Source organism: Xyrauchen texanus, chromosome 17, assembly GCF_025860055.1.
Source record: "Xyrauchen texanus isolate HMW12.3.18 chromosome 17, RBS_HiC_50CHRs, whole genome shotgun sequence".
NCBI classification, from domain to species: Eukaryota; Metazoa; Chordata; class Actinopteri; order Cypriniformes; family Catostomidae; genus Xyrauchen; species Xyrauchen texanus.
Genome location: NC_068292.1, coordinates 26,288,207 through 26,304,471, shown reverse-complemented (window position 1 = coordinate 26,304,471; position 16,265 = coordinate 26,288,207). Strand labels below are relative to the sequence as shown.

General features: G+C 37.4%; 2 protein-coding genes across 3 annotated transcripts in view; both read left to right on the top strand.

Moving 5' to 3' along the window:
• Window positions 1–359: 359 nt before the first annotated feature.
• On the top strand, window positions 360–12,457 carry LOC127658189 (DOMON domain-containing protein FRRS1L-like). Its single transcript, XM_052147338.1, has 5 exons — window positions 360–728; window positions 2,977–3,061; window positions 7,528–7,666; window positions 7,760–8,006; window positions 10,786–12,457. The coding sequence occupies exons 1-5, from the start codon at window positions 527–529 to the stop codon at window positions 10,956–10,958; spliced, it is 846 nt and encodes a 281-aa protein (XP_052003298.1). The 5' UTR covers window positions 360–526; the 3' UTR covers window positions 10,959–12,457.
• Window positions 12,458–13,650: 1,193 nt separating this feature from the next.
• Window positions 13,651–16,265, top strand: part of tmem245 (transmembrane protein 245) — a 32,021-nt gene continuing 29,406 nt past the window's right edge. For both annotated transcript variants that reach the window (XM_052147337.1, XM_052147336.1), the window contains exon 1: window positions 13,651–14,297. In XM_052147337.1, coding sequence (XP_052003297.1) covers window positions 13,656–14,297 — 642 coding nt within the window. In that variant the 5' untranslated portion in view covers window positions 13,651–13,655. The remainder of the gene's footprint in view (window positions 14,298–16,265) is intronic.

The window sequence follows — 16,265 nt, the reverse complement described above, 5'->3', positions numbered from 1 at the left end:
TAAAACAGACTATTTATTGAGTAGATGTGAATAGAATTCATGATCACACCTAGTGCGATGTTATTGGAACACAATACTGGCAATCTCTATCGATTGACGTGGGAGGCAAGGAAAACTAGGGCAGAAGGGGAGACATTAAGTGTGAAATCCCTGAATGACGGTCTGCTATATTAAGTTAATGTGTAAAAATGTACAATCAAAGAACAACTGCATATTACAAAATAATGAATGCGATTAATATTGACGGGAGAACAGTAGCAGTTCCAAACAACATCGCTTTCAGTTCCATATCTCACCATGAGCGGATTGGTTTGTCCCTATTCATTAGTGGTATCAGACCCTCTTGGCCTCAGCACCCCCTCCCCCTCGGACTAACCGAAACGCTTTATCATGACAGCGATTTAATTAGCTTTGTTTTATTTTTTCAGTCTTGCAACAGTATTGCAATGCTACTAGTTAAACAGAACCCAGTCTCTTCACGGGTGCAATAAGCGAAATCGAATCAGTTGGTCCAACACATCCAGTCATGTTTCTTCTGCATCCGCTGCTGCAATGTGTGCTGTTGGATCCGACACTGTGGCTGGCAGCCTCAGCCAGCCCTGCCGATGATAACGTTCTGCGGGCCGGCCATGGAGAGCACGGAGAGCCGGGGCACGAGGAACCTCACAAGGATTCCTACAACACGTTCGCCTCAGAATTCCTCGAGTCCAGATACCTCTCAGACGAAGGTACGAGGTGGAAATCATTGCCCTTTAATTTGAAGCCATAATGAATGCGTCGCGGCTCTGGTTTTGTTGTGTTCATTCATACACCATATAAATCTGAGGCGCTCTACTTGGTTAAGTGGCCGTTCAGACCGAACGAGTTCTTGGGCTAAAAAAAAAATAGATGTAGCGCAACGAATAAAACAAAACGCAGGTTTCACGAGGTGCGTTATTAAAAGTGGACGTTTCTTTTTAACTTGACATGGCGTTTAAGAACAACGAAACACTGCGCATCTGTTAAAGACCGTCTTGCGCATGTTTATGTAGAAAAACTAAATGAAAAACAGCACAGACGGACGAAAAGAGCGCTCGGGCTGAACGGCCCTTAGTACTTCTGTAAAATGCAAATACACTGATGGAAGGTTGAGCCTGCCTAATGCCTCCTCTTGAACACAGGCCTCTTAATTAATTTATGCATATAGTCCCCTATTAAAAATTATCAGTGAAACATTTGGAAGTCTTAGTTCTCTCTTAGTATATAATGTATTTTTGTGCATATTTATGTGTATTTTTTATGTTTGTTGCCAGCGCATCAAAAGCCTATGAACCGCGCATCCGGTTACCTCAAGACCTTCCCAACCCATATAATTATTTGGTCGTTTTTTATCTCATTCATGCTTCAGTTAGGTACAACGGGGCTAAAGGCACATTTGATTTTCACCCCAAAACTCTAAACTACCACAGCACTTTCCTAAAAACCTTTTTTGTCACAGCGCACTGAACTTCCTAATCCATGAGATCATTGCGTGTCTAAATGTAGCCTACATTTTCAGGTAATTTGAACTCATATTTAATAATTATTTTTAAATATTGCTAATTTATATAGCTAAAGAGAATCACAGAAATGATCTCCTTTATTAGGATTGTATTTGGAGTAAATTTTTTTTAAAAAAACCTCTGTTGCAGGGGCTAAAGGCCCCCATAAAACGTCGTTTTTCTTAAAGGGATAGTTCACCCAAAAATTCTCTCATCATTAACTTGCCCTCATGCCATCCCAGATGTTTAACTTTCTTCAACACAATTTTTTTTTTAGAATATTACAGCTGTCTAAATTAAAAGGTCCATACCATGCAAGTGAATGTGTGCCAATTTTTGAAGCTCCAAAATGCACATGAATTCAGCATAAAACTAATCCATCAGACTCCAGTGGTTAAATCGATATCTTCTTAAGGGATATGAGAGATGTGGGTCAGAAACAGGTCAATATTGAAGTCTGTTTTTACCTAAAACTCTCCTCCCTGCCCAGCAGGGGGCAATATGCACAAAGAATACAAATCAAGAAAAATAAAAGGACTTAATAAACATTGAACTGTTTCTCACCCACACCTATCATATCACTTCAAAAGATATTGGTTAAACCACTGGAAACATATGGATTACTATTATGCTGTTTATGTGCATTTTAGAGCTTTAAAATGTTGGCACCCATTCACTTGCATTGTGTGGACCTACAGAGCTGAAACATTCTTCTAAAAAATGTAGTTTGTGTTCTGCAGAAGAAAGAAAGTCATACACATCTGGGATGGCCTGAGGGTGAGTAAATTATGAGATAATTTTCATTTTTGGGTGAACTATCCCTTTAAGTGGGGCAAATACATTTGTTTTTAAAAATGTTAAAAGTGGGCTCATGCTGACTGATCTAATCACAATGGAGATTAATTTATTATAGAATACTTGAGATTTTATGAAATGCCACATGTGTTTGAAATTAACAGGAAATGCAATTTCCCTTTTGTGAAGTGGTTATTGGTTACTAAAAATCATCTTGCTTTCTCAAAATTATGTGTATTAGTTGACCAAATTTGCCCTATAACTATTGCTCTTATATCAACACAATATAACTATAAACCTGGGGACCTTTTCCCCATAATGAGGTGTAAAAGGCCCCCTGACTATATTTTTTGAGTGTTAATCAAAACAACCTTCTGTTATTATCTCTTTTCACACATATTGTGTTGCTCTAGCAATGTTCAATAAAAAGAAGTCTACTTTTTTTTCTCGATCTTGATTCATTTTGTGACCAGAAAATAGTTTATTTTCCTTAAGGTGTGCCTTTTGCCCTGTTGTACCCTATACTGTGTGGTCAATATATATTGTGAATTAAAATGCTTTATTCCCTCTCTCTTCCTCTCTGGAGAGACACTGATTTATAAAATAAGAACACATCAGAAGCATCAGTCAATGAGATATACTGTTCTCTGATGTCTTATAGGTTACCCCTTCCCAAATGCACCCCCTGTGGACCCATTCGCCCGGATCAAAGTTGGCGACTGTGGAATAACCAAAGGATGCATCAGGTGAGCGCATGGAGAAAGGAAAAGTAGTTTCCCTCAGTATCAGGGTCTCCCCATTGGCATTTAGGAGGACGTGTTCTCCCTATTATTAAAGGGATAATTCATCCAAAAATGAATGTTCCAACATCATTTACTCACCCTCATATTGTTCCAAAGCCATATAAATTGCTTTGTTCTGTGGAACACCAAAGCAGATGTTAGGCAGTATGTTAATCTTCATCACCTTTCACTGCATCTTTTTACATAAAATGAAAGTGAATGGTTACTGGGGCCTGTCATTCTGCCTAACATCTCCTTTTGCATTCCTATATGCAAAGACATATAGTTTTTGAACAACATAACAGAATTACAATTTTTGTTTGTGTCACTAATGGTGCATTCACATCATGTCGGAATTACTGTAATTATGAGATGGCAACTCGTAGATTCTACTTGGAGCTATTCACGTCCTTAGACCTTTTAAGCTATGTAATTTTTATAGCAACACTTATAACGCCAAAACAGCTTTGTTGTTGATGATAGCAAAATGTTTGTCACTACATTAATTCACCTCTATATGCTTTTACAAAATGTTTTAATACAACAACAACAACCAAAAAAATCTCTAGGCATCAATGGCATAATAAAATGCACAGCAATATGTGTTGACTACCTTCAATTGCTGGCTGCTGCCATATTGGTTCTTTTTACATCACGTCACGACTGTCAAGCCAAAGCTTTGATAGAATTCAGAGTTTACAACTTTCGACATAATTACTGTCATTTCGACATGACGTGAATTCACCATAACCCTTTAAGACTAGTTAAGATTTGTTAATTTTTTTTTTACACTATTAACTTTGGTCCACCACAATCATGTATATACTATGTGGTGGTTACAGTGTTGCTCTGCATTCTGCATAATGCGGTATCATGCTGCAGCCTGCCATGCTGTCCAGTACACTCTGTGTTTATAATGTCAATCAGACCAGTCAAACTGACAGAAAATTCTGCAGCATGAAATATACATGCACATTAGGGATCGGCATTCACCAATAATTTGGTATTCGAATATTTAAGCTCATAAAAAATTTATATTAAAATATTCTATTCTTTAAATTAAGGTAATTAATGAGAAAGAGACGTTGTAAAATAATGTTTTTAGTCATAAAATTTGCATCACCATTAAAAAAAACAAGCTTCTAATTATAATCAAAACAAGCTTATATCTTGTCCTGTGTTTTTTTTAAATATATATTTAAACAAGCAATATGTGAGAACAAAAAAAGAATAGAAAGAAAGCATTTAAGCTCACGCAAAGCGAAGAAAAGAAACCGCTAACGAAGTAGACTGATGCAGTTAACATACAGGACATCTATAAACACTCGCCACATAATAGTTAACATGTATATATTGTATCTCATGTCACATTTTTTTTGTTGAGAAAAACAAGCATATCCACGTGCTCAGTAAACTATACTTATTTATACACACCAGTTTATATGAAGGAATGTCCCTTACCTCAGCTAGCAAAGTCTTTCTCGGATGCCATGTTTGTTGTTTAAAGAAGCGTCGCAGGGATTACTTTGCTACGGGGACGCTGCTTTCTGATGAGCTGCACATATACGAGAGTAAAGTGTACACCGCTTATCCAGTACATTTAAACAGGAACCCAATTTTCTAACAGTAAGCCACATTCTCGCAATAACGCGCTTTTTTGGTGTCCATCTGAACATACTCACAGAACCGTTTGCTCAACAAATGTGATCAACTTGTGTCCACACTCAACAGCACCGCCCAGTGCATTCTGTTATAACTGCCAGTTTTAGTTTGTGTGTTCAGGATTTAACATGCATCTCACTGTAAATATGGCCAGCAAAGCAAAACTTTGTGAAATTTAAATAGTATTTTTACTATTCGAATAATTATTGCAGAACGATTATTAAAATGTTCGACTACTCGTGCACATCCCTAATGCACATTATGAAGGATCTTCATATTTTCTGTTGAATTCATGCTGAATTAACTGCTCTAATGGTTTGTACAATTCTACGACTCTGGATATTCTTGTTCACTGTTAAAAAAAAAAATTCTGTTAAATTAATGATTAAAAAAAACTGCCAGCTGTTTGCCAGAAATTCACCATAAAAAATACGGTAACCACATTTCAGGCAACACTTTACCGTAAAACTACATGTATTGTCTTTCTAAATATATATAAAAAAATTACCATATATTTTAAGGCAACTACCCGTTAACTAATTAACACTGTTTAATGCTTGATTCTGATTGGTTGACGAATGTGTGCAATAATTTTTCCAAGTAAACGCATGGCTATGATGTAGTTCCAGGTCTTGACCACATAAGGGTTCCATATCACTTCGCCAAATTATTTAAAAGAGCCCTACAGGCTACCACAACAAAAATAACCAAATAAAACAAAGTAATTGGTTAAGAATGACAATGTCTATAATATCCTAAATGTATAAATATTTTGATTGAAAATAAATCCTTGGCCTCCCTCTCTTTCTCTATCTCGCTTTCGATCTCATCACACACACACACACACACACACACACACACACACACACACACACACACCGTACATGCTACCACAGCAAAATAACCATATAAACAAAGACATTGTAAAAGTAAATCCGTTAAGAATGTCAAACAATGTCTATAATATCCTACATTTATTTTAATTTCGGTTGAAAAGTTCCCTCTTCTCTCACACACACACACACACACACACACACACACACACACACACACACACACACACACACACACACATTAAGACTAGTGTCGTGACCAACAAATAGAGCCACACCGCGACTTGATCAATACAACAGTTTCTATTATCCAAAATAACTTTTAATATCTGAAACTTTTTATGTTTCAATGTATTTCGCCCTAATCATCCTCACATAGTTATAATGGAAAGCACTGCGCTACCCCTCCCCCCTCTCGCTCACACACACACTACCTTGTTACTCCAATGCCGAAAAGCAGCGCATCCTCCGTTGCTAATTCTAAAGTGACATTTTCAAACTAGCAACGAAGGCTTGAGCTGTATCAGAGCTTGATCAATAAAACTTCTATATTATCTGTAATATCTGTGAGAAACACCCTCGCACTCCCCTCACACACATGGACACAAATACATTATAAGCATTACACACACACTTGTGAGCAAAAACAGAGCCATCATGTCAGCGCACACCTGCATCTCAGTGGGATTGAAAACAGTTGTTAAGGTTTACATCAGAAAAGCTATATACAAAAATGGCGACACTCGCTGATACTGAGAAGTGCATAAACGTACATCTTGGTGATTTTGAAGCGATGATACTTCTGATGTGAGCTGTAACAAAAAAAGGTTCTCCTAGAAGTGATCTCTCAAAAACAAACTCTCTCTCACACACACACACACTACATTATTACTTCAGTAAAGCAGCGCAAGCCTTGCATAGCCGTTTATAGTTCTAAAGTGATGTTTTCGCACTAGCAATGAAGGCTTGGACAGTATCAAAGCATGATGCTGAATCCATGGAGAAAGAAATTAGTTCCACTCACAAGAGCGTTTTAGGGCCGAAAACCAGAAAATATCTTGAGATAAAACCCTGAACGATGTCTTAAAAGAATAGTTCACCCAAAAATGAAAATTTGCTGATAATTTACTCACCCTCAGGCCATCCGAGATGTATCCGAGTTTCTTTCTTCATCAAAACCGAATTTAAGATTTTTAGGATTTCAATTCAGGCCTCATCCTTTAAACAATGCAAGTGAATGTACTAAATTTTTTTGACTTCCAAAACAATTGATTATTTTTAGAAACAAAAAAATACTTATATACTTTTTAAATCCTCATACCTCTCATGAGCGCACATCACAGAGATGTACGGAAGCGAACATTTGTAGTTAAAAAGAATATATGTACTGTTTTGTTTCTAAGAATAATCAATCGTTTAGGATCAGAAGAAAGGTATTTGTCGTGTGGAAGGAACCCCAAACGTGCATTTTGGACCGTCAAAAAAATGGAGTACATTCACTTGCATTGTTTAGAGGATGAGGCCTGAAATGAAATCCTAAAAATCTTAAATTCTGTTCTGATGAAGAAAGAAACTCAAATACATCTTGGAGTAAATTATCAGCAAATTTTCATTTTGGGTAAACTATTCCTTTTAAGGTGTGGTAACTGTGGTATAAGTGGAATAATTTACTCTGGCCCTGTTGAATTATTGAAAAATAATGCATGCCCGAGGTGTAATGGTCTCTCCGCTGCATGTGTGACTGCATTACCACCTCGGGTGAGCATTATTTTTCAATAATTCAACGGTCCGTCATCAATTATTTCTTACTTACTGTAGCATTTTTACAGTCTTTTAACATTAAAATTATGGGGAAAAAATGTACAGTGTGGCCATTTTTGAATGAATTGTCCACATTTTGTGTCTCACATTGTTTGTCTTTCTGTGTCAATGTAGATATGGGAAGCCAGGCTGTGATGCAGAGACCTGTGAATACTTCCTGAGTTACAGACGAATTGGCACAGATGTGGAATTTGAGATGAGTGCGGACACTGATGGCTGGGTCGCTGTTGGTTTCTCCTCTGACAAAAAAATGGTAATAAGAGAGGGAGTGAGGTATGATATATATGCCTTGATATCAGTGCACTGACACACTTAAAAAAAATACATTAACATATATTTGTTGTAGGGAGGTGATGATGTCATGGGCTGTGTTCATGATGATAATGGGCGTGTACGGATCCATCATTTCTACAACGTGGGCCAGTGGGCCAAAGAAATCAAGCGCAACCCATCACGGGACGAGGAGGGCATTTTTGAACACAATCGTGTCACCTGCCGCTTTAAACGTCCTCTTCATGTCCCACGTGAGGAGACATTAGTGGACCTACACCTTAGCTGGTACTACCTGTTTGCCTGGGGACCTGCCATACAAGGTAAATGTGTACATAAGTACAAACTGCAGGCACTATGCATTAGGGTTGGGCGATGTCCCCTAAATTGGCAGTTGACGATGTTGACAGTAAAACATCGGGATGGACGATGATATCGTCGGGGGGGGGGGGGGGGGGTGGTTAATATAATTTCATATAATTTTCAAAAATGATATGAAAAATTATAATTTCGTTATTTTACTAACCCAACTAATGACTCGGCGCTTTATCAGTAGGTTGCACGACACGTGAAGCATTTTTTTTTTTTTAGCTTTCACTTAAGAGTTGTGCACTTTTTATTTTAATATATCTCTTTACATAAATACTATTTTCCACTTAAAAACTATAATTTCGTTATTTTACTCACTGATGAGCAAAAGGTCGAGGCAGAAATGACCATGTACCTGCAGGAAATGGCCATTGATGGGGAAGAGGACCGTTAATGCCGAGTTTCGGTCTGAGTGTTGTGCCCATTTCATTTGTTGTTCTTCTATGTTTTAATAAATGTGTGTTATTCATATTCACCTTGTTTCTTTCATTTGATTTGACATTATGGATTTATGGCCAAGGAAATTTTTCTTTAAAAGTATTAACCAGACAAAAGTTATTTGACGTTCGCTGGTCTGGGTTTATCTTAAACTGCCGCTTCAGTGTATACAAGAGCTATGTGACAATGAGCAAGATTTTCTGAGACACTACAACTACTAATAATTAATTAATAAAGTCTATTTTCTAGTAGCCTACAACATAAAATATTTTAATCTAAATGTACAGTGTAAGACATGTAAAAAAAAGACAAGAAGCTAACAATGTCAAGATCAATATTTGTGCAGCCTGCCTGACACGGTATTTTCACAGACTAACACGTCACGTCTCTGGCATATACTACAGTATTTAAAATAGCATATATGCATTAGTTATATTCTCAATTTAATTTACAGAGCAATCCCTGCAAAGTTTTTAGGTTAACTATAGAAGAGACTAGGATTAGTGAGTCACACTAGCAAGACTCGCAAAAGGGGGCGTGGCATCACGATGGTGGCTCAACAACGTGATGTTGGTCAGCCATCACGATGGACGATGATATCGTCCATCGGCACAACCCTACTATGCATGTAAAGGAATGTTCCAGATTGAATGCAAGTTAAGCTCTATTGAAAGCATTTGTGGCATAATGTGAATTAACACAAAAAAATAATTCAAATCATTCCTCTCTTTAAAAAAAATCAAGGCAATCGTTTAGGATCAGAAGAAATGTATTTTAACGTTTTTACTAAACGTTAAAATACACATTTCTAAACTATAGCTACAGGAAAATAAATGATGATGAACTGTAGAGGTCAGACAATACACATTTTTTCACACAGCTTTACCAAAAATATGAGCAAAAACTAGTCCCTTTTTTATTGTATACGCTTTTCACAATACACATAATTTCAAAGTGGCTTTGCAGAAAATTATGATTTTATCTTTTTTTTTTTTATTATTTTGGTGGTAAACAACTATGCAAAAAAAACCTGTTGATTGAGCTGAAATGACTGAAGTTCACATGCAACTCTATTTGGTGCAAGCTGATAAGTTCTTTGACTTGGCATCTGTTAGGCAATCAGCTCGCTCACATGTGGCATGTTAAGCCAAACGGCTCGCATGGTGTATGCTGATTGGCTTGCCGATTAAATATTTTTAAAGAACCAATCAACTTGTATCTCTCTCTTTGTCTAAAATGTTAATGACCCGGTTTTGCAACCCGCCTCCACCCTAGATTCACAGGTCTAGATCTGCTAAATGGGGATTGTTTGTAATGTCTATTTGCATAACAGCATTTAATACATGCTCGATGCAACATGTCTTGCGTTTTGTCTAATTGTGCAGCAGCAGTAGCATGTCGTCATACTCGCTCTGCAGCAGCAACGTTAGCAGATATAGTCCGCCAAACCAATACCCTATCAATATGTCTGTTACAATGAAGGAGGTCACAGGAGCAGGATCTAAATGCAGCTTAAAGTATTTAATAAAATGAAAAGAAACATCCATGATGGGAAAAAACATAGGAACAGCAAAGACAGGAACGGATAGGGAACAGGAGGTTAAAACACATACAGGTACATACAACAACTGACCACAAATGATCAAACAACAGGGCTTAAATACACAAAGGATAATGACTAAATGAAACACAGGTGAGGACAATGAAGGACAGCTGGCAGAGATGAGAGCAGGGGATTATGGGAAGTGTAGTCCGGGAACAGATGACAGGGGAGAAACACAGGCCAGACGACAGTGAATCGTGACAATGTCATACCCACATTACCATGCTAAATCTTTCAGAGTGTTGTCATGACTGAACTTTTATTGAACCAAAGTCTATTCAAGGCAAGTCAGTCCACTCAGCGGCCATCTTTGGAATGCGCAGCTATTTTCTATGGATACAAGCAACATAAAAGTACAGCTCCTATCTATTTGAAATGGGGGAAAACCAAAACCTCCAAAACAGTTGTTCTAGATTATGATCAAAGAACATATAGTGTGGTCCAGCTAATGTGTATGCAAGTTCTTGAATTGATTGACAGGCGATGTCTGTATCTAAAAGGGGATTGGCTCTTTTACCTGTAAGGTGGGTCTTCCTTTTCTACATCCATCATATTGGGCATTCCAATTAATTTAATACAAGTGCTCTGTCATGAGCTAAACAATCTTTGATTGAACCTAGAACATTCCTTAAATATGTGTCTTATAAATGACTGCCCTCTTTTTGTTCTCTTATCTCTTCCTTCTATCTTAGGTTCCATCACAAGGCATGACATTGACTCCCCACCGGTGTCAGATCGCATGATAAGCATCTATAAATATGAAGACATTTTTATGCCTGCAACTGCCTATCAGACATTCTCCTCTCCCTTTTGCCTCCTTCTCATTGTTGCTCTTACTTTCTACCTGCTGATGGGCACACCATAACCACTACAACCAGCAGTGACAATGTCATTAAGAGAAGGAGAGAAAGACTACAACTATCCATGGAGCCACCATTACCACAACTATGTGCCAACATAACAGTTTTAGAAACAGGTAGCAATAAATAAGAAGACTAAGAACATTGTGATCGTGCAGCATCCGCAACATATGTACTAAGTATTAAGACTATGGATTAATATTATGTTATTTACAGCAATGCTAAACAGTTGTTTCTCATTCAGAGAAGTGAGAGGACCATTAATTTTATTTAGATACAATATTAAGGAACCCAGAATGGTATGTCATGCATATTAGGTAGCCTACAGACTAGTATTTGAAAATATCTGAGCCATACTGATGTTAATTTTCAGTATGTATAAATGGCATACTCTGAAGTATGGTGCACTATACCCACTACAGGTGAAATGCTTAATGCGCCCTACTGACCTGCTATTTAAAGATAAGTTTGAAATATGTGTCAACAAATATCAGTAGAGATGCTCTGCATTCCAGTATTTTTCCAGTATATTATTGTTCTATATACAGTAGTTAAACATTTAAAAAGGCTTTAAATTTCAGACTGAACATTTAACTGATGAAAATTAATGTCTGCAATTGATTACGCAATTTACAGCAGTACATAATTGATCCTCAGCTCAGCAGCACAAACACACATGAAGATACAGCAGTATTAATAAACCATCACTGCCTTCCATCTAGAGTGTATTTATCCCAGCATTGCCAGCACAGTATTTGATAATTCATGCCTCATCTGAGCCATTTTGACCATTAAGACCAGTGTCCTCTTCCACTGGTATAGATCCAGTCCAGGAACAAGAGAGAATCCCCTGGTCTTCATACCAAGGAATCAAAGATTTTCTATACCAAGGACCATATGGATTCTAGAAAGATCTAGATCTCAACAATCTATACCAGTTAAGGTGTGATTGTTGTCTGATCTAATTATTTAGTGCCCTTTTAAAAGGTCCTATAGAATAATTTGTATATAAAATTGAAGAGCTGCATGCAAGGACGTTTGGAAAAGTATTTAGTTATTTGTAATGTCTTAATACATTTTGATCTGAAGGTTATATATAAGTTAGCATACTTGAGGAAGTGATACAATTCTTTTTGATGTGCACAGCTCAGAGATAATCATGTCACGTAGAATTCTTTGTACAGTAAATGAAGACATTGTATGCTAATGGACATGTAATAATATGTTTAGAAGGTTGTTATTGTTATATTTGAATATATTTTTGAAATGATGACATTGATAGTATTAAAGTATATGCAATAAGGAGTGTGCATAGTAAACGGCCGTGAGTGTTTTCAAAATGTTTCACATACAAGATATTCCTAAATCATTAGTAGCTTATTTACATTCTGAAGAGTTTACTGTGAATTCTCACCCTAATTGGAAACAAAGATGCTTGTGTTTGGTGGTACAAAATACGCACTGCACTTTGTAATAAATCTAAGAAGAAAAGATGGATTATCTAACCTTGCTTACCTGCTTCAAAATTCATTTTTATGCATTTTACATTTAGATTATATAAAGAACTTTAAACCTACAGTACTTCAAAAGAGCACTCAGTATTTTTTTGTTTATGTCGCCTTGGATGTACACTGACACCAAGGGGCATGGATCCAGCAGCATTCAAACTCGATAGTTTTCAGGGACTGTTGGCCTTGTGAATGGCCCCTTAATACCTGGCATCAAGTCTGCATATTCTTTAGCTGGATTCATTAATTAAGCTAATTACTTGCATAGTTGTATCCAGATGATAGGACTTCCAACTGTCTTGTATTAAGGCCAAAGTATACTTCGGTTGTCCGTGTTGCTGATCAGAACATGCAGTCTAATATATCTAATATAGTTACTGTACTAAAGCATAAAATTATCATACTCATTTTTCAGAGATTTAGGAAACGTGCTAAGTTGAAATACTGGCTTCTCCGAAAACAATGCTACAGCCAGTAAGTATATTCTACTTTGAAATGTCCGTTTGTGTTTTTCTGCCCATTTCCCAATAGTATTAGACACCAGATTGCCAGATTTTTTACAATTTAGCGGGCAAACACAGCGCGCTATAGCCATGGAAACCAGCAATACATCCAACAATAAAAACTTTGCAAACGTCTATCAACTTACAGTGTAAGGATTGTCGCTTGCCATTGTCAGTTTGCTCGTTCCTGTTGCAAGTCCTCAACCTAGCAACCCGCGTGAGCTTGGAGTCTGGGGCGGAGGAGACGACTCTATCTAATATTTTGAATTTTGAATGCAGTACCCATTTTCAACGCTTGATGTCAATGTTAAATATTGCTCCTTTAACATGGCAGCCTGTATGAGGGAACCCTTTCTATGTAAAATAATGATTTTATATGTTTCAAAACTAGCCTTCTTTTAATTTCTTTAGGAATAAAACTTTACTGAGGAGAAAAAAAAATTACTAAGTGCACCATCATGAGTCTTGTCATTTATGTAAATATTTTTTAACTGAAATTGCTTGTTGCGTCATGCAAGTGGGGCACTTTTGCGTGGCGATGAGGCATACTTTTCTCGCGCGATAATATTAACTTGACTAATAGAAGCACAAATAAATAAATAATAATAAAAAAAAACATTCTCACTTTGACTACATTTCCCAAAATCCTTCCTTACTATTACGTCACATTTTGACCGACCCGCAGTTCCTTATGTGGCGGATCCTCCGGACAGAAACGGAGCGAGCGACGCCACCGACCATGGCAGATACAGAGGACTCGGGTCCAGGCGCTGCCACTGACCCGGACACCCCGCGCACAACCCGGCCACACTACGTCTCCTTCAGCGAGACGGTGCAGCCAGCAGTCGGGATGGTTAGCCAACTCCTGAGCCAGCAGTCGTCTCTGAAGTTCGACAAAAACATAAAGCAGGCCTTCTACAACACAGGAGCTATGATCTTCGTGGCGATCTGTTGCGGAGCGGCCGTGTTGGTTTACTTCATCCTGGAGGCTTTTCTACGGCCGCTGCTGTGGGCAGTGCTGTGCGGCACCTTCCTGCACCCGTTCAAGTACTCGCTCGCCCGGCTGGGCCGTTCTTGGCTCAGCAAGCTGCAGGACAGCGGCACGCCGATAGTGATGGGGACTCTGCTTGTACCGGTGTGGTGTGTGAACTACGGGGTGGAGACGCTGGGTGAACTGATCATAGAGAGACGCAATGTGTTGTTGGCAATCGGGGCTGGTGTGCCACTGCTTTATTTCTTATATATGTTCTGGAGCCTCATTGGCATGCAGGTGATCCTAAGCCATGTCTGTGCCGTCATCTGTTTAGGCCTGGATTGTTTCAGCGCTGTGTGGGTGAGTATAAATGGCACGCGAATAGGACAGTGACACGCCCCCTGTCAACGAAGCGCAGGTGAAAGTGGGAATTGCATGTGTTGTATTACATATTTACACACAAAATCTGGCTTCTAATGACTTGACCACGTTTAAAGATACCAACAAATAATGCTATTCTGATTACATGGTGGCTTATGAAGTTCCATGTAAAAATATTAACTTAAAGGTGTCAGGACATTTTCAAATGTAAAATTTTCCTTGATCTTTTAACATTTAAGAACTCAAAACTTCCTATTCACTGCAAAAAGAGCATTTGTTGAAACCAAGCTGCCAAAACAACTCGTTTTTTACTTCCTCCATATTCTAATGTCACACTGTGGTGAGACATTTGCATCTGACCGCCTCCACAACAACACATCAACACCTACTTTACCTTATCACCTCCATACACCCAGTAGTGTTGAGCAGTGAGATGGCAAAGAGAGAGCAGGTCAGTCATGAGTAGCGATGGCACTTATTTTCTTTTCGATCTGATACTTTTAGACCAATATCGCAGACATCGATTCCAATACCTTTATTAAATAGAATTTGTACGAATTCTTTGGATAAAACGAGTAACTTTATTATTACTTCAATATTTGATATATTTATGAGCCTAAACAGAAAATTATTAGACTGCTTTGTTTACCTTTAAAAATTAGTTAGCATAAGCCACATTTAAAACCTCAAAATTAACCATAGATATTATTATATGGTTACTTCTAAAACCAAGTTACAAGCACTATAACTGAAAGGGTGAGCTCTTGGGATGGGCGGATCAATACTTCCGATACTGATGAGGTATCAAGAATATCCATACTCATATTGATTCTTAAGGGAGTTTTTTTTAACAAGTGATCTTAGTATTTAGATTACATGAATATTAATGTACCTCATAAGCTTCAGAGTGGAAAAAAAGAATTATATGAGTGAATTGTTGCATGGCACCGGAACTATTTTTTATTCTGCTCATTTTGATGCACAGAAATGCTAAAATACATCTAGCAATCACAGACAGCCCTCACTATGGATGGGCGATACCACTATTTTCTTTTCAATCCAATGCCAAGTACTTTTAGGCCAATATTGATACCAATACCTCTTTTAAACTGAATTTTAAAAAAAAATGTTGGATAAAATGAGTAACTTCAATTACTACTTACATTTTTGTTTATATTTATGGACCTAAACAGAAAATTATTAGGCTGCTTTGTTTCACTTTAAAAAAATTGTTAGTATAAGCCACATATATTACCTCAAAATTAACTATATATATTGTTATATGGTTACTATTACTAAGACCAAGTTACCATATGGATACTATAGTAATGCTGTAGTAAAACCATGGTTAATTGTATCAAAACCTTGGTTACTGACAAAAAAATAAAAGAAGAAACAAAACAAAAACATGGTCACTACAGCTGTGGTTACTACTCATGATTAAGACAATATTCCATGGTAAGTTTTCATAAGGTTATCATTTATTAAAGATCATTATCAGTGTTTTAACAACTTTGAATTTAAATAAACTTGATGGTCACACAAGCCATTATAATACATGTCACATATAGGTTTGTCATTACTTAGTGTGAATAACTCCAGATGCTGTTTTTCTGTCCTTACCTCAGGAAAACACTGCTCATTCTTTGAACGAGCACTATGACTGAAAGGGAAATCACTGTCTGTGATTGCTAGCTGTATATTAGCATTTCTGCCATGTCAAAATAGTTCCCGTTGTCATGCAACAATTTGCTCATATAATTATTCTTTTCCACTTCAAAGCTTATGAGATACATTAATATTCATGTTATCTAAATAATAAAATCACTTGTTAAAAATAACCTTCAGAGTCTATATTTTTATGTGAGGATCGATATTCTTGATACCACATCAGTATCAGAAGTTTCGATACTTTAGTATCGACCTGCCCATCCCTAGTCATGTCTA